This window comes from Vespa mandarinia, chromosome 1, assembly GCF_050613455.1.
Source record: "Vespa mandarinia isolate Hongniang chromosome 1, ASM5061345v1, whole genome shotgun sequence".
Classification (NCBI taxonomy): Eukaryota; Metazoa; Arthropoda; class Insecta; order Hymenoptera; family Vespidae; genus Vespa; species Vespa mandarinia.
Genome location: NC_140810.1, coordinates 20,383,186 through 20,401,920, shown reverse-complemented (window position 1 = coordinate 20,401,920; position 18,735 = coordinate 20,383,186). Strand labels below are relative to the sequence as shown.

Sequence of the window (18,735 nt, the reverse complement as noted above, 5' to 3'; positions counted from 1 at the left end):
AGTACAGGTCAGAGTAATCAGGTGCATTTTCCAACGTTATTCTATGTCAACGAAGAAATAGAGAAGGAGAAAGCTACTACGTTAGGAAGAAGCTACTAAGCAACTCTACGATCCCTTTGTCTACCGTCGACTTTACAACGATAGTCGTAAATGTAGTATGTACACGCTCGTTACACGATCGCGTTCACGAGACAGACCGAATCGATCGATATCGTTGCCACCAGCAATAGCAGCATCAGCAGCAGCAGCAGCAGCAGCAGCAGTAACATAACAACAGCAACGTACCATCGAGATTCATCTGCGGCATGAAGGTGATCGATAACCGCGAATGGACGTGCCAAGGAATTTCCGTGGCTTATCAGAGCAACAGGTAAGGAATCGAATAGAGGTTCGTTTCGACGAAAAGAAAAGAGGAGATAAATTTAGGAAATATTGGAATAACGCGTTCGACGTTATTCTAATGGGCAAAAAATGCGGAAATGAAGAGGATAAAATAACGGAGGAGAAGAAGAAGAGGAAAGAGGAGAAAAAGAAGAGATCTTTTTTCATTCTGGTTAAATAAGAAACGCATGGTACATTATAATCGAATAAGGAATCACGGAACGCTCGTTAACGTCCCCGTTCGAATGGCCTACCATGGATGCAAATCCTCTTTGGCTCTTTGGAAGACCATTCGCTGTTCGTTCACCAGAGGGACAAGGAAAGATAAGAGATAAGCGTACCTTCCTCGGCAGTTTGCACGAGGCTTTCTCGTTTGCTAGCTCGCTGCTGTTTCTCAGTACAATTTGCATATCGTTCCTGAGTCGCTGTGTAAAACGTATCTACTCCTCTTTGCACATACGTCCTCCTGTCTTAACTTTCCACAGTTGCTTTTTTGCCTACTCGCTGACCTCGACCTTACCGAACGATTTCCTTTTTACCAAGATCACGAATTTTAGAATTTTTATCCAACCTTTAGAATTTTTATCCAACCTTTAGAAATTATATTCAAACATTATTGTAATTTTTTTAATTAAATTACAAGGGGTTCGTAAGCGAGGGATATTTTTTTCCGCTTGGAAAAGTTATTATGCTCGTAGGAAGAAACTCTTGGAATCGTGACGGATCTATTTAATCGTTCTTGAGGATAACATTTAACCAGCTCTGCTAAATCCCCTTTCAACTGTAGCAAGACACGCGATAGCGAGGAATTATAAATATCAAAGACAGAGAATTACATTCTGGATTTCGTAACTAAAAGAATTTCAAAACTCGTGTATATCGATAGAATGGACAAGATTGTCCTTGAGCTTAAAAAGAAAAAACTAAATCAGTTCAGCGTTCTACAAGTTCGAGAGGTCTTTCAGGAAAGTCGATGTTCCAGATCAAAATGGTCACCGATCAATACGAGTAGGTTCGAGGTCTCGTTCGACAAATTTAATTCTCCAGGGCTACTATGCTCGAGCTAATTCAGTGCTAGAATCTCATGGAATATCGATCAAAGTTCCTCGAATGATAATATTTTATCCGACGGCATCTAAGAATTTCGTAATACGTGCAAATTGATGTACACGATATTTACTAATAACGAAATTTTCGATGAATCCATTAATATTTCAAACAAAAATGATATATATATATATATATATATATATATATATATATATATATATATGTATGTACGTATGTATGTATGTATGTATGTATGTATACATGTATGTATGTATAAATGAAGGAAAAAAATGCGCAAGACAAGTAAGTCGACGTTACGGAAACGTTCACTTTATCGGCCCCACTCAAGAGAGAGAATATTTTTCTCCTTGCTTTTTATGTACCATAAATTCGTGCCAGACTACGAGGCCATTTTTCCGTGGCTCTGGACCGCGTTGATCATTCCGAAATGACTCTGGGGAGAGAACGGAAAGATGTAAAAAAATGATCTCCAAAAGGAAAGGAATTTTCCAAGCTGATCACGTTTCTGGGTCGTCGATTTTCCGATCAATCGTTCGCGAATCTCACCTAACGACGTTACTACGCGCGATACGCTACGCGCGCTCGCGAAGAATTTCCACGCATGGCTCGTATCTGGCTTGATTCGATCACGAATAACGCGAAATAGTAAACGTGGACGCTCGTTTGAATACCGGCCGATCGAAGCATCAATATAGGAACAACGTTCTTTCGATAATTTCTCGGTTTTCCAATTTTCCCCGTAAAAGTTCTCATGCCGAGCAAAAAAAAATTAAAAAAAAAATGTATTGGCAATCTCGTAACAGAGGATCAAACTCGAATAGTAAACGATGCGACGTTAATCTCCCTTTATTCATTTCATTTTCTAATATCTAATTATTATTTCACAGAGCCCGCTCGTTATTCTTTCTTCGAATTATACCACGTGCGATTATTAATTATTCGCAACGCGAAAATTCGACGCTTCGTCGCGGTTTCGGTCGATCGATGCGTTTTAATTACTCCGAGTTGTCAGCGACACGTTTTTCGATGCACATCGTGTTGCTTTTCATTTAGGAAAGGTACGGCAAGGAGAAGAGATGGCAAAATTTAATCACCGACTCAATTTATGAGTACACGCGCCGAGTCATAATTGAGTCACGTTTAACCGACTCGGAACGTAGCACGGCCTCAAGAAAATAACGTGGCGTTTTTTAAATAGGCACGAAATCCAGATATAATGGATGATAGTTCTCTTTGCATCTTGTTTTTACATTTACAGTCACCTATCCAGCTCGAGAAATGTTATTTGCTCTTTTTTCTTTTCTCTCTCTCTTTATATACATATATACATACATATATATATATATATATATATATATATATATATATATATATATATATATAAAAGGACGATAAATTCTATCGTTCTCTCTTTCTTCCGTTCTTCTTTCCCTAACGTAGCTAGTGTCACCAGAAACTTCTCGTCGGCTTATACGACGAGCGACACGGACCGTCTGCCTTCCAGAACAATAAAATTCAATAAAACTCTCGCTAGGACAACCTAAACACAGCGTGCAAGATTCTTCTTTTACTTCTACCATCTCTCCTTCGAGAACTCGCGTCAATGCCGTTTTTTTTATATATATCAAATTTCTGAAGCGTTCTCCAAACGAAAGGAGTAGCATTCCTCCTACACGATTAGATCTCGCCTAAGGAAATTTTCAAACTTTAAGTCTTATCCGGCGTGTTTATGTCCCATTTTTTGGATCAACGAGATACTTTTTTGAACTTTGTCTATCTCGTTTCAAACATCGTCTCTCGCACGAAAGAACTTGACGACCTTTATAAGAGGGAAAAGTAATTGAATAACGTGTTTCATTAGACGTTCCGAAACTTTAAAAGGATCGGATGTTTCCAGTAGCGACGATAAAAAGGAGCCAGGGAAAGGAAGAGAGAGAAGTTTGGGATCTAAATCATAAAGATAAAAGGAAAGGTAATCGAGTACAAAAAAGAGTGAAATGTCGCAGCGAATGAAACGGCTAAATGGGGGCCGTAACAGGCCCGAGGCTCGCAAGAAGACGAGATTAAATTTGTTTAGGAGGACTTTTGTACGGACGTTTACCGTGTTTAAGCAAACGCATGTTCTCGACTTATTCTCTATCCGTCTGCTTTCAAGACGTCGACGAACTAACTCTTCGGTCTTTCTTTCGTTTTCTTTTTATTCCCTTTCTTTTCGAATCCAAGCATGATGAAACGAACGTTTTTCTCCCTCCGAATCGTAAGGGTCGAAAGACTCTCTCTTTGCGATTCCACGGTTCGTTTATCGAGATGAAATGGAAGGTAACGATTGGCACTCTCGATACGATGCCCAACAAAAGTGATCGAGACTATTCGACGCCATCTTTTTTAATTTTTTTTTTTCTTTTTTTTTTCTTTTTTTTTTTCTTTTTTTTTTCTTTTCCGCGAAATATTCGAATCGCCTAAACATCAATATTTTTTCACTACGATTGAAACCGAACAAAATAGAGATTTTGCATATTTCACGTTTCAAAAATATTTTTGCGAAACAAAAAATACGAGAAAGAGAGAGAGAGAGAGAGAGACGTATCTTTGCTTCGATAGATACTCTATAAAATAAAAAGAATACCCGATAATCGATTCCCTTTTCAGATTCGGTCAAATACCATTTCATCTTGCGCTTAAATAGCCGGTACCTCTTAACATGAAGGTAAACGAAGAAGTACAATGGCATTTTATATAATCTCGAGGCAAACTATAATGCCACGAACAAAAGGAATTCAATCCCAGCTTTACATCTCATCGAGATGCTGAAAGTCTCGATCGAACGAAATGCGAAAAGATTAATTCGAGCGTGTTGAACGAGATGAAGGTGGTTAAGAATATAGAAAATGAATAGAGAAACGAGGAAGAAATATGATCGAACGATCTCGTCTTAACTTAAATTTTGTCTTTCGTGATGGCCACTATCCTTCGCTTATTCTCCACGCTGAATAATAAAATTATATTCATGAAGGAAATTGCGCTAATGGCAATGGAACGAGGTAATCTTGGAAATCAGGAGTATACCCCCTCTATCTTGAATACTCTCGGCGATATTTTTCAAGGGCTTTCCAGAGGATATAATTCTGACCGGGGCGTAGCTATACAATAATTAGCGGCCAACTACAAAGCGATCTTTCTATGGCGCGAGATATTCATCCACTCACCCACCCACCTACGAAACGCAGCAATTTTCCTTCTATAAGAAACTTCTTAATTAGCGCGTTCCACGCGAGAGCAACGCGTACGTTTCATCGACCAACGTATCTATTAACTACGTACGTACAGATACATACGTACGTATTTACGTAGGTTTATACGTAGAATACGCAAAACGATACCTTCTCTCGCTTTATCAAATTAATTCATAGCCGAGAATCGAGTCGAGTCGAGTCGAGTCGAGTCGAGTCGAGTCGAGTCGAGTCGAGTCGAGCATCGTTAAATCCTTCATAAACGACGAAAGTTTGACTTGTCGCTTACGCGAAACGCCCTCCTGATTGTTCCCGTAGCGCCTCTGCGTTACGCGTTTTGCTCTTTATAACCTCGTACGTTTTTCGAATTGGATCACGCCTCGTTGATTCCACGAGAACTTGGATTATTTTGATAATGCAATAACCGCAATCCAATTTATTTCACGTACATTATTACCAATAAATATGAGATTCTTTTAAGCATTTGACATCGTTGAAAGGAAAACGAGTGAGGATTTTATGCGATCGACATGGACGTTGGTCAATCGTTAAATATTTATACCGAGACATCCCTCGTACTTTGGCGAGTAGCGAATATAATCCATAGGTATTCTGCTCGGATATGTGTGGAGCAAACCATGGTGCCATTTAACAGTAACACTATTTTATTACTAATAAAAAGTACCATAGTCATTTGGAGTTGAGAAAGGGAAGAAAGAAAAATAATTCTTCCATCCGTAAGATAAAGATTATAGAACACTTCTCAAATATAATAAATCATTTCTGTCCGGATCTCGCCTTATAAAATAATTGTCTTATAAATATTTATTCGAGAGAGAGAGAGAGAGAGAGAGAGAGAGAGAGAGAGAGCGTGAATACCGTCCGAAGATGAGTTTGTCTTAATTAGAAAGAAAAAGAAAAAGTGATAAGAGATAAAGAAATAATAGAAACTTTATTTTCTTTCTTTATATTCGCAAAAATGGATTGTCATTTGACTCGCACAAATAGGATAGAAGATGAATACGTTTTATACGAATGTTCTGTGAGGAACGTGTTCCTCGAGAGTGGAATACAAGAGAGTTCCAATGTAGCTTTATCGAAGAAAAGGAAAAAGAAATAGAGGAAGACGATCGATAGTTCAGAGAACTGTCGTATAATAGGCAAGAAGCGAGGCTTTCGCCAAACGAACCATCAGGATTATAATTGTAACAGGCGCTATTATTAAACGTGCTCTTTCGTCGTAATGTGATGTGCGAGTAGGAACGAACAGAGAGAGAGAGAGAGAGAGAGAGAGAGAGAGAGAGAGAGAGAGAGAGAGAGAGGGAGAGGGAGTTTTGAAAACCAATAGCTAAAGGAACAGCGATCGTAGCGATCACAATTGTCGCGACATATCGTTCATGTCGCTGAGAGAAACTCAGAATGAAATACGAACCGTTGGAAAAGCTTTAATGCATTCCATTATTTCTCAGTTTATAGGGAGTAGGTCGCATCTGTGAATTCCTCATTCTAAAATGGACTACTCGCGATCTATCTTTGGAGAATGTCTAGGACTTGTCCAGAAGCGACAACTTTGCATTCTCGAATTCAGTAACAGCCTTTCAACGTATGCCATAGCCTACCGTTCGCCGGCCCTTTTTAACAATCGATAATATCTTTTGACGTTGCTACTTCGTTTCATTAAAATCCTATTATTATTTTATTCCTTGGCTTCCATTCCAAAGAAACTTTCTACCTGTTCTATTCTGTTGTTAACTAAGCTTTAAAGTTAGCCTTACATCGAAATACATTATCTTGGCTGTTCCTTAAAATTACAATATCGTAACTTGATTATCGTCAATGGCCAAAGGCATTTATCAATCCGTTGAAGCGCAACGCACGTTCAACGGGATAACAAAGCTCTCGACGGAACATCACAGATGGTTTTACTCGTCTCGGTGAAATTGTTAATTAACGCGAACCACGCCCGTAATCGAGCGCGTTAAAGTGTTATTACGGAACAATAACGGTTCTCTTCTGTTTTACCGACATTCTAATAATTTCGTAATCCACGGGATTCGTGCGTCAAACGGTACGTTTCTTGCCGATTATCGCAACTTGTACATTAACGCGAACAATTTCGCGATTCTACAAGAGCTATATTCTATTAGCTTCCGTCGCACTTTTTCATAAAAAAAAAAACCTAAATGCTCGGGCTTTTTTTTTAAGTGGAATAAAAAGAGAGAACTAAAAACAGCAAGCAAGAAGAAAAGAGAGAAGGAAACCATGTGGGAAGAGAGAGAGAGAGAGAGAGAGAGCACAACTTGCGATATTAAATTCTAGAAATACCGTCGCGACCGAAATCCTTCGGCGGGTAATTAAAAATAATTTAGCGATTCAATCATGAAATTATTAGAGCGAGACGTTCTACAAAATGAAAAGAGCAATCGAAACGATTCGTTCTTCATAGAAGGGCCGACCTTCTTTCGCTGGTTAGCGAATTATTCCGTAGTGCGTTAAGACGCTTAGATTCCCTTGAAAGAGGATGCTCCTTCAATTCTCTCAATTCGCTTATCACGGAAGAAGATTCCCTCCCTCCCTCCCTCTCTCTCTCTCTCTCTCTCTCTCTCTCTCTCTCTCTCTCTCTCTCTTTTTGGCCATACCTGAGATATTTCAAAGCGAGATCCACTTCCGCATGGAAATATTTCGAATCCTGATTCTCAAGCTTCGAGAGGGAAAAAATTTCAAGGTAAAGGATTTGCCCTCTTATTCGGTGTTCCTTACAGCTGGAGGCGTGCCGCCGACTTCTTTGCTGTGTGGAGAGGGTGTGCAGAAGCGGAAATACGATCGACGAGAACGAACATAAGATCAATCGTGGTCGACGAGGCGCACAAGCGGGCCCCGAACTGGAGGGGCCCTCCGGCGCCGAAGATGGCATCCTTCCCATCACCGTTAGCCCCAGTCCTGCCTCGACCTCTTCGCAGGAGGATGCCTGCAAACCACCGCCACGCAATTGCTATCGCCTCGTCATGCTCGGCAGCGCCAGGGTCGGCAAGACCGCCATTGTAGCACGGTAATCCTATCCCTTACGAATATTTTTGCTTTTCATCCAGCTAAATTTCCATTACGATCAACGTTCTTATTTGAAATTATACAGACTATTCCGTATATACGAAGTAAACGTATTCCGAGCGTTTTCGTTTACACATTAAAAAAAAAAAAAAAAGCTCATTACAGTCGAAGAGAATTGCATCCTTGGCCGTTACTTGCGGTAGCGAATGAGAAAAAGAAAAAATAAAAAAGCCCTTGGGCTTTACAACGGGCGTAATTAAAGCATTATGTTCTCGTCGCTCGCTAGGAAGGTAACGAGAGACACGAGCGACGCGATCTAACGACTTTTACTGAACTTTCTAAGATCGCCAAGTTAGATGGAGAAGTTTAAATCTGCCCTTAGAGTTTCGTTTGATATATTTGAGTCTACGTTACAAGGACTATTTCCGATTAACTGCTCTTCATTTTTTGATTCTCGGATACTCGAGTAAATATCAATGCGCGATTTTATCCGACGCATTAAAAATCGACGAAATCAATAAAAATGACTAAATACGTATGAAAGGATTTGTTCGTTCCTTCCTTCGTTCGGAAAATCCTTTTCAAAGAAACCTTTTCTTCGTTTATGCATATATATATATATATATATATATATATATATATATATATATATATCATCTGATTCTTCGCGATCGGCTATTGAAATGAAACACGTGAAGCATTCAGCGAGTACTAATAACGTAGAGAACGATATTATTCCATTAATCCATCGTATTTATCGATGCAAATTATATCCCGCATGTATTGTGTCGCATTTTCCTTATTGCCGTATTATCGCGCTAACACAACGACCGATTCATACGTTCCACGCATACAAATCGCGTCCGGCGTTATAATCGCTGTCAAAAGCCTGCGATATAAACGTGTCTTATCGACAAACAGAGGAGAGAAATAGAAAGTGATGAATATATTTGGCTATTACAACGAAATAAATTTTATATTATATATTCCATCGGATAAATAGATTGAAACGAACATATCATGATTATAAACGCATATGTGTATAAGCAATAGGATGAAGATATATTTAAAATGTTCGAAGCGAGTTTAGCCAATTTCGTATTTGACAAGGCTGTTCATTTCCGCCTTTGCGACTATTCGTTACGTCAAATTGACAAACCGCGACCCAGTCGAGCCTCTGTGAATTTCCCTAATTTCAGGGTAATTACGCGACTCGTTTCGGTGAGAGAATCGTGATCGAGGGGAGCACAGTTTCAATCGTGGAAAATGGAAACTCGAGTCTATTGTTTTTGACAAACGACTGAGAGATGATGATTGATGTAGGATAATGTACGTTGCGCAAATCGGACGATTTTATTAATGTTTATCGATCAAATGTTTTCAGATTTAAAAAATATTCCATTTCAGATTTTTATCCAACAAGTTCGAAGAGAGTTACACCCCTACGATCGAGGATTTCCACAGGAAGCTTTATAGAATCAGGGGCGAAGTGCATCAACTTGATCTCTTGGACACCAGCGGAAACCATCCCTTTCCTGCCATGCGACGATTATCCTTCCTAACCGGTAAGTCCGAGTCGCAGGACGAAAAGCGACGATAAAGCATCCACATCTTTTGTTCTCCACTTACGAGAACGACCCTCTTCCCATCTTTCGCTCGCAGCTCGAACGTAACGGGAATTTCGTACAGGAAAATTCAGCGGCGTATTACCTCGAAACAATAGCTGGCTCGACTTTGCGACGTTATCTCAATGATCCGTGGGAACACCGTTTCCAAGAAGAGAGAGAGAGAGAGAGAGAGAGACATTCAAATTTTCATAGTAGGATTAGTCGAGATTACCGATAAAAACAGGGATGACAAGCCATCGCGACTATATCTACAACATTTTACATATTATATACGGCCATCTTCGGATAAACCAAAAAGCCGATCGATTCTTTTTTCGCTAAACTTCTTTCTCTCTCTCACTCTCTCTCTCTTTTTTTTCTTTTCATAAATCTTCTTAAAAGAAAAAAAAAAAAATGCTTTTTCGTCATATCACTCGTAAACGATCGAAAACTATTATACGTATACTTGTTACAAGTTCCAAGGAAGCGTTAATTAGTAACTAGTTCCAATATCATTCTTCATTTCTCGTCGACGTTTACATTCGCGGCTCGTCGCAATATCTTGGCGAGCGAACTTGTTACGCGAAGCTACGTACAGTACACGATCCAACTTATTAGCTTGTAAGCTTACTCGTTTAAACTGCGTTACGGTATGCATTAATATTACGTTGTCGATATGTAGATAGGTATCCAAGTAGAATCTAGCAGGAAGCATATATAGATAATATCCAGAGCTTCGTCGAACGGAAAGCACGAATGTATTTCGTGGCATGCTTCGACGTAATCTTCTCGATGGGTAAGGAACTTGGAATTATAGAATTATTATATCGGCTTATAGAGAACGCGAATTTTGTTTTTTTCTTTTTTTCTTCTTTCGTTATCAAATTATAAAATTAGATCAAAAAGGACTTAAGGCATGAGATCGTTCGCATATTCGCTCGTGTCGCTTCTACTTGCGCGTGCACGAAAAGCAAGCTTTTATACAAACGCAAAAGCGGTAGGAGAAGTTCCAGAGCGTATTCAGGCGTCCTAGATTTTATGACGGGAGCCGTGCAGTCGCAATATCGTCGCGTGTACGTCGATTCTCGAAATATCTAGGAAAATTCTACAAAACATTTCCACGAACGACGCCGTTATTCGAATGTTTCCCCGTAGTCCGTGTCGGATATGAGATCCGAACGGGGAGCGACGCGGCGATTGGCGGTTAAGGTATGCCCAATGTTCTTCGTATCTCTTATGTGATTGTGTGCGCGCGCGCGCGCGCCCGCTGAATCCAGATCTCAAGAATCCTTCGAGTCTATCGGAAAAATGAATGAAACTCGATAAAGGACTCGCGCGCATCGGCATGAAAAGAATAAGAAGATGAAGAAGGTTTCGCTCTCTCGAAACGTCAAAGATCCTTGAAAAGATGCTGCCACTAAACCGAAATGGGCGAATATAAGCGGCGAGAGAAAAGTGGCGTTATCCGCTTTCCTACCTCCTTCTTCATCTCCTCAACATCCCCTATTTTTATCTACGATAGATCTTTAAGAATACCACGTAAAGAACCAACTTCCTTTCCGTATTTCAAATCGTTCATCTTACCACTTATCGGTCTAACAAAGATATTTGCTCGAACGGAGCAAAAAAGATAGCAAAAAAACCAATATTTATGTAAAATCGACGCTCTCTCTCTCTCTCTCTCTCTCTCTCTCTTTTCGATATCACGGTACTCGTTCGACGAATCGATTGTCCTACCTTTGCACTCCGTTTTTAGCAACGATATAACCCGTACGAACGTCAGAACGTTTTGTTTAGAATATTGTAAATGTGTAACGATATTTTGGGTGCATGGAAACGGAAAGCAATGAGTCCGTCGAACGCGCCTGAGTAACAATAATGCATTTACCGCATGGAATATATAATTCGATATAAAATGTATGATTATAATTTATAAACGATCGGTGATACGCTTCGAGCAGTGAACTCTCGTAATATCAAATTTCTGTGAAATTATTCGGTAATAAGATAAATATTTTATTCTCGGAGTGTTGGTTTATTAGAGGCGATAGTCGTAAAATACGTCGAAATACGGGTTGCTCGATGAAAAAATACATTTTACCCTCACCTTAGATAAAATCCAATTACGACTAGTCCACTCGTTCTTTTTACTCCCTTTCGCTCTCCTGAATCGTAAGATTGCATCGTATCACGCTGGGTCCGCGTGGTCGCAACATGTAAGGCCGAGTGCACGACCGCGTGCACGCGTATTGATCATTCCTGCTTGAGCAGTGATAAATGATAGGTGAAGCAGGGACGATCACGTGTATGGTAGACCGGGCATGAGGACCACGTGATATTCCACATGTCACTCCGATGAATTATCAAATTTGCATGCCTGACCGACCTAAAAGTCGAGAAAAACATCGGTCCCTCTCGACCCATTTCGATCCTTTCGCTGGGCCGATTTCATATCGTTCCCAACCAACCGGCTCGCATTTTTTCCCTTGCTGAAATTAATCGGCTTGCGCGAGGTCGAGGTCGTCGAATAGGTACGTCGGGGGTTGCGTCAAGATCGATCTTGTTCTCGGCGTACTCCGTTTTCAATGTTTCCTTTTTCCCTTTTGTCCTCTTTCTACATTTTTCACTTTTTCTTTCTTTACAAAGGTTTTATTCGTCAAAGATCGTTATTCATTGAAAACACCTTTGACCTAGGAAGAAACTGGTCTTACGCGTTAGAAACGACCATCGATATTCCGCGAGAGTACGCCGATTGACCCTAGAACACGATAACGCAGAAAGCGGCTCGTAGTGGTTATGTTTGAAAACCGATTCGACTGTGAAACTTGAACGATCGTAAAAGTCGGAGGGTAAAGCTTTGCGAAAGCGCGAACGACATTTCATGAAGCGAGTTGGGACGAAATACTAAAACGCGGACTACCGTAAATAAGTACTTATGTGTATACATATACAAGAAATATATAGCGGACGAGTCTTTCTATGAATAAAAATATAGCGCATTTATGCGATATACGATTATGCGAGCATAAATCGTGAGTAACGCGCGAGACGTCGTCAAAAAGCTCGAAGAACGATGCACGAACTTGCCGGTTCTTCTTGGACTACGAAGAAACTCAATCGTACGTAAGCTAAACCGCGATACTTTTTCTCAGGAATATAAGGAATATACATATGTATACGTATATAAATACCTATGGGTGACAGCCGTCAGATGTGTCCGGGGCACGGAATGCGTTTGCACGCAAATGCTGAAACGGTGACCCCAATTCAAAGACAATGGAGACTGTGCGAGAGAAGGGAATTCCTTTTTCGAATCAGAAAGCGTGCTTCGCGATATAATACCCGACGGATACATCATCGTTCGAGACAATGAAGAAGAGGAACTGGAAAAGCGACAAGGAGACTAGGTAGCGAGCTTTCTCAGAAATAAAACATTCCAGTAGCGACATTGTAATGGAGGTACGGAAGTTCGAGGCAGCGAAAAAAACGAAAGGAGTAGCGGGACAGAGAGAGAGAGAGAGAGAGAGAGAGAGAGAGAGAGAGAGAGAGAGAGAGAGAGAAACACGGAAACAAGACCGCAATGGGATTTATTAAGTTAAAAGGCAAAAGGTAGAAGGACGTCTTCGAGCAGAGACTAATCTTTTCGATGTTTGTCAGATCGTACAGGTCGCCAGAGTTGCATGAAATTCGAAAGCGTTTCGATATTTAACAAAGATATGCGAACGAATGTAAATTTATGTTAGCCGTCCGAACCATTCGCAGGAAATTTTCGATGATAATCGTATCTTCCACTAGGCAAACTCGTTAACCGAGCGAGATTTACGTGTATGCTAACCGCGAGAATTCGAGTATAGTCGAGGCAAAGGTCTGACTATATTCCGATCATATTCTAGACCCCGTTGGTTCAGTAGAAACGGCTGCTTTTAACCACGCTATACTATATCGCTTTGAATTACACTGTTGAATCTTTATGCGCTTGGAACAACTCGTAAAAGCTCGTAAAAGGAATAAAAAATATTTCGAGCTTTTACCGAGCTCGGCCGACCAAGATAGTTTTACGTAGATTCAAACGGAAATGAGAGACGATTAACGAAATTAATCGTGAGACTACCTTGAAAAGGAACAACTACATAATTTCCGCAAATCTTGCCAATGGTTAATACGTTCTCGTCTTTTGATAGATCGATCGGTAAGATCGTAAAATCGATCCAAAATAGAACCAAGGAAAAATTCTTACGACGTAGAAATTTTTATTATGACCTAGATTTATACGTAGAGTAGTTCGCTTGAGTTAATTACACTTTTGGTAGGACGCAACAGTTTCCAAACGCCAAGTTACCTGTTCGACGTCAACTTCGTTCGCCATAGAAAACTCTCGTATGAGCTTTACATTTGAGTAAGACCATCAATCTCGTAAACTTTTCGCGCTAATCCACACCCGCGTAATTTTTAATCGAGGTGACATCATTGGCAACATCAACATCGGGTACTTTCGAACGAACGGTCGCGAGACTTTCTAAAAGGGCTTCGTAAAATATTCAAAAAAATACAAGTACTTGTTTTTTTTTTTTTTTTTTTTTTTTTTTTTTTTTATCGCGATAGAACAAAGTAGAAAGAGCACGGTGAATAATTAGTCAGGCTGTGCTATCTATGTAAATTCAAGCTCGTCTCAAAACCAGTAAAGACCAAGAACGAGGCGTTGCTGTTGTTGATAATGTTAACGGTTGCCCTGTAAACGTTGCTTATCCTTCTTACCGATCGAACTTCTTTTGCAGTTTATATAAGAGAACATCGGGCAATAGACATTTGCATAACAAATTTTAATCATTAGTCTTGGCGTACTCAATGTGTAAGGGCCAACTTACCAAAGTTGCCGAACGTAACATGTTAATTTGAAAAGAAAAGAAACAGAAGAAAAAACCAAAAGAACCTCTTCGTCAGTGGATTAGAAATTTTTCTTTTTTTCTTCGATGATTTAAAATCTTTCGTCGCTTTTGAGTTTTTTTCGGATATCGCCGGAGCGGTGGCTTTCTTTCGAACGAAAGGATTTGAATATTAATCAGCCGAAGAAAGGAAAAAAGCAGGCCAATAGCGATACTTAAATCCCGCAAAGAACTTGTACGAACTCACGTTCTCTCACGAAGAAGTGATTCTTCGAAAGAGCTTTGAAAACTCATCGCTCCGACGATGGCTTATTCTCGACGAATAACGTTCCAATCGAGATCGAAAATTTTATAATCGTTTAATTTCCTATCACGTCCTTGTTTCTAACGAAAAATTCGCACCAAGTTTATCGGACGATGATAAGATGAGCGTACGCATGGATTCGATGAATATTAATTATCAACGAAAATATTTTTAATAGATCCCTGACGAATTCCAATTTGTGTATTTTGATGAAATCTTAAAAGTTGTTTCTTTTAAAAGCATAAAGTTGCATCAAACGCGTGTTCTATAAACACGTAGATAAGTATATTGTTTAGCACGAGAACCTTTCAACGGTTGACATTTCAGAAGCGCAAAAAAATCGCGGACACGACCTTTCGCGTTCACCAAAGCGAGAAATAATCGATTGGCTCTTCCTTCGTTCGTTCATTGTTATTATATACTTTTGACCTCGACCTATTGAAATACCGATCGTTTTTCTTTTTTTTTATTTTCTTTTTTTTTATTTTCTTTTTTTTTGAAAAAAGCAGAAAGTAAATCTAAATTCGCGAAAGCATTAGGATCATTTATAATTTAACTATTTGAATTTTTATCTCGGTGACTTTGCAGGAGATTTGTTTGTGGTGGTATTTAGTATGGACTGCCGAGAATCTTTCGAGGAGGCGATCAGATTGCGAGAGGCGATCATCGAGACGAAGATGAGCGCAGCCCAAGGAGCGACCAAAAGTAGAAGCAAGAGTCATTATAGTTTGAAAGTTCCCATGGTCATTGTTGGAAATAAATGCGACAAGGATACAAAGTACGTTCTAATCGTGTTAAAGTTCAATACGTATGTATCAGACAAAAATATTTGACTAAAGTCTAAACGATCATTGCCGGTGTTTCTGTTTTAGAAGCGTCACGATCGAGGAAGCCGAGGAATATTGCGCGAGCCAGGACGAGTGTTGCGTTTTCGTCGAAGTTTCCGCTAAACGGAATTATCACGTGGACGAACTTTTCTATCAACTTTTCGTCGTGGCCGGTTTACCATTAGAAATGGCACCGAATCATCATAGAAAAGTTCCTCTTACCTTTGGCTCACCTACCATGCTACCGCCCTCGCAGGTAATAAATAATATTTTTTTCTCTCAACTTTGACAAAATTCTATATTAATCATTTACGATCTATCCGATCGATTGCTTTTTATGTCTACTGTCTGTGAAATTTCATGTACAATTTTATTTAACGTTTATAACTTACGCTAACGATTATGGTTTTTTTCTATTTTTTTTTTTCTTTTGTTTTCGAAAAATGGAAAGCACAAGGATTAAGAGCACTTTAGAAAGTAAGAAACTTTTGTCCGCAGCCAAAACACAAGGCAACTCTGAGCATAAAGCGTCGATTAAGCGACGCCTGCGGCGTCGTGGCGCCTAACGTGCGACGGCCCAGCATAAGGACGGACCTGATGATCATGCGAACGAAAACGTGCTCGCTCGCGGCTGGAAACGAAAACAACACACCTGGATCGAGGATCATTTTGAGATCGTCCGAAGTCGGCAGAACCTGTTCTATACAGTGATATTCGCGCGAAATTAATCCAAATTACGAATCGAAATTTCGTCGGAAAAAAGGGATAAGAGGAAAGCTTTCAAATAAAGAACGATCGCTTAACGAGAAAGAATATTCGCAAATTATAAATAATAATAAAAAAAGAAAAAAGAAATCAATATAAAACGAAAGGAAAACCGACCACGCTGCTCGCCTTAATTAATTAAAGCACTAGTGTATTTAACGTAGTGTGTCGAAGGTAATACTATGCCTGATTGAAATAATAATGAGCACGCCAAAAAAAAAAGAAAAAGCATGAAGAGAAAAAAGAAAAAAGAAGGAGAGAGAGAGAAAGAGAGAGAGAGAGAGAGAGAAAGGAACAAACGGAATATTTCGTCTCTTTTGATGGGAGAAAGCGAGATAAGCCGAAGAAAAGCATTTGAGAAAGTAAGTACGTTTTCTCACGAGAGAGAGAGAGAGAGAGAGAGAGAGAGAAAGAGAGAGAGAGAGAGAGAGAGAGAGAGAGAGCAGGGGAGAATCGCTTTGTAATTCGAAGAAGTTTAAGAGCGCACTTTGTATTATTTTAATTAAATCATGATCTTCGAATAGAAGTGAAAAAGATGAAAGGCAAAGAAATCGGCAAGTCGAAAATGTTTCTTAATTTTATTTCGGAAGAAGAATAAGGAAAAGTAAATGTATTCGAGAGGAATTTCTTTTTACTATAGACGTCAGCCCGACGTGAACCAATTACCGTATACGTGTAAATAAATAACGATAATGAATATAATAATACATACACGGTGGATTAACATTCGCGATAGAACCGAGAATGGGCTCATGACTATTTCAAGAGAAATCGTCCCCTTCTCAATTGTACTACGATTGCCGAGCCACTCTGTATATTAACACGAAAGTAACACATCATACACGTCACGCACTGCGTCAAATATTTCAAACACGCGCATATACACACACGCGCGCGCGCGCGCGCGCGCACACACACACACGCACACATGCACACACACTCACACACACAAAGAGATACGAGCACGCACACACGCGTATAAAGGATTTTTCCTAGATAGCCACCACCGCGCAAGTATTTTACTCGACGCAAGAAAATTTGCACTCTTTGTTCGTCGCGCAGAAAAAAATGGCCAAAGATATTTCGATTAGAAGGGATTAAATAACAATTAGGAATACATTAGAAATATCCGCTTCGAATAAATACGAATGATAAAATTCGTATTCGATTCGTTTCAATTACGTTGTAATCTCAATCTTGCTCTACTATAAATATACGTTCCCTTTCGTCCCTTTCTATCCGTTCAACGTAAGTATCTTACGTTTCGTTTCATCGTCGTAACGCTCGACTCTCGTACTTTCGCATCTGCATCCGTAATTTTATGGAGATCCACGAGGCATAGAATATGGTTTGTATTATTCTGTGTTAACATATAACAAATCTAATATTAAAAGCAAACGTTTTAATGGTTTCATATAATCGACACATATTTGTGAGAAAAAGAAATAAGATAACTTGGATCATCTGGTAAAATCGGAGATTTTTCTACACATTATAAAAATGATTAAAGATATTAAATGCGTTAACAGTTTCTCTTTTAGCGATAAGAAAAATCCAAAAAGATCCGTATAAACTTGAGATACATATTCTCTCGATTAAAAATATCCAACGTTTTATTATACATAGGAATAAATATGATCGAGAAAAGAAAGAACGATTTACCTTATAGATCCAAGATACTTGTTATCTATTCTGCTTACTGTATACACGTACATATCTTGCATTTATGTGTATGTCGCAAGAAAACTTTTTCGATTCTCAGATTCGATCCGTGTACGAGTTTGAGAAAAGAACAGAAGAAAAAAAGGGAAGACAAGAATAAGATATGATCGATCGCGATCGTCCGCGTGAGTGCTTGCATTTTGTATGAAATAAAAACATTTTCTCCAAGACCATTCAGATCGTTCTTTTCTTCATGAGCGAATTCTGCTTTTTCCTTTCTCCCCCACCCCCAGTTGGATCGGAGACACCGAGCGATGTCCCCAGTTTTCATAATAAATACGGAAACTGGGGACTGCTCGCATACGATGTCTTAATCCAGTTTAATAAACTCGCTTATAACGAACTTGCATTAACTCCGACTTCCGGTAAAGCGATTATATCCCGTTATTCGCGTATCAATTTTCTTTCCATTATCCCTACGGCAATTAATCTCTTCATTCAAATTGTAATCGTTTTGGTACTTACGGTACGAAACGTTATTTTTATTGTTAAATCATGAGAAACTCAAGGAATATATCGCCGATATATTTCTTGTGCGATCGTTTTATTCAGTGACTCAGCGATCTCCATAAGGACAAAATCACCCATAAAAGGAGGGATAGGATGGGGAATGATTATCCAAGAAATTCCATAGACACGAGATGTTTAATTAAACTTTCGCTCTGAACTTTGACTACGAATTTCGGACTGGCCAAAGTCAATGCAATCGGAACTAATGCAAACTCTTCCTTCGTTACCTATCAATTTTCATGGCTGATGTCACTGACTAAAGCACGCTTTAATAATTTATATACCCAAACGTAGACTTTCCTATGATGTCGATGGTTCGTACGTTAATATTTCTAAACTTTCGTATTTAAATTTGATTATTATTAAATTTGATATAGAAACGATGAA

At 39.4% G+C, this 18,735-nt stretch overlaps 2 protein-coding genes across 3 annotated transcripts in view; one reads left to right on the top strand and one right to left on the bottom strand.

The window, feature by feature from the left end:
* LOC118447451 (uncharacterized) overlaps nt 1-18,735 on the bottom strand; it is a 186,336-nt gene that overhangs the window by 167,537 nt on the left and 64 nt on the right. The gene's annotated exons all lie outside the window — the stretch shown is intronic.
* LOC118447464 (dexamethasone-induced Ras-related protein 1) lies at nt 269-18,001 on the top strand. Of its 2 annotated transcripts, none has more exons than XM_085662139.1 (6): nt 269-370; nt 7,445-7,731; nt 9,138-9,295; nt 15,113-15,302; nt 15,397-15,607; nt 15,803-15,990. In XM_085662139.1, the coding sequence occupies exons 1-6, from the start codon at nt 329-331 to the stop codon at nt 15,812-15,814; spliced, it is 900 nt and encodes a 299-aa protein (XP_085518265.1). In that variant the 5' UTR covers nt 269-328; the 3' UTR covers nt 15,815-15,990. The 2 variants fall into 2 exon arrangements, with proteins under 2 accessions (XP_085518265.1, XP_035735338.1); XM_035879445.2 differs by having other exon boundaries at nt 271-370; nt 15,850-18,001.

Coding starts and splice junctions, on each gene's coding strand:
- LOC118447464 (XM_035879445.2), top strand. CDS start 329: ATGGACGTGCCAAGGAATTTCCGTGGCTTATCAGAGCAACAG. Junction 371..7,444: donor GTGGCTTATCAGAGCAACAG/GTAAGGAATCGA, acceptor TGTTCCTTACAG/CTGGAGGCGTGCCGCCGACT. Junction 15,303..15,396: donor AAATGCGACAAGGATACAAA/GTACGTTCTAAT, acceptor TTTCTGTTTTAG/AAGCGTCACGATCGAGGAAG.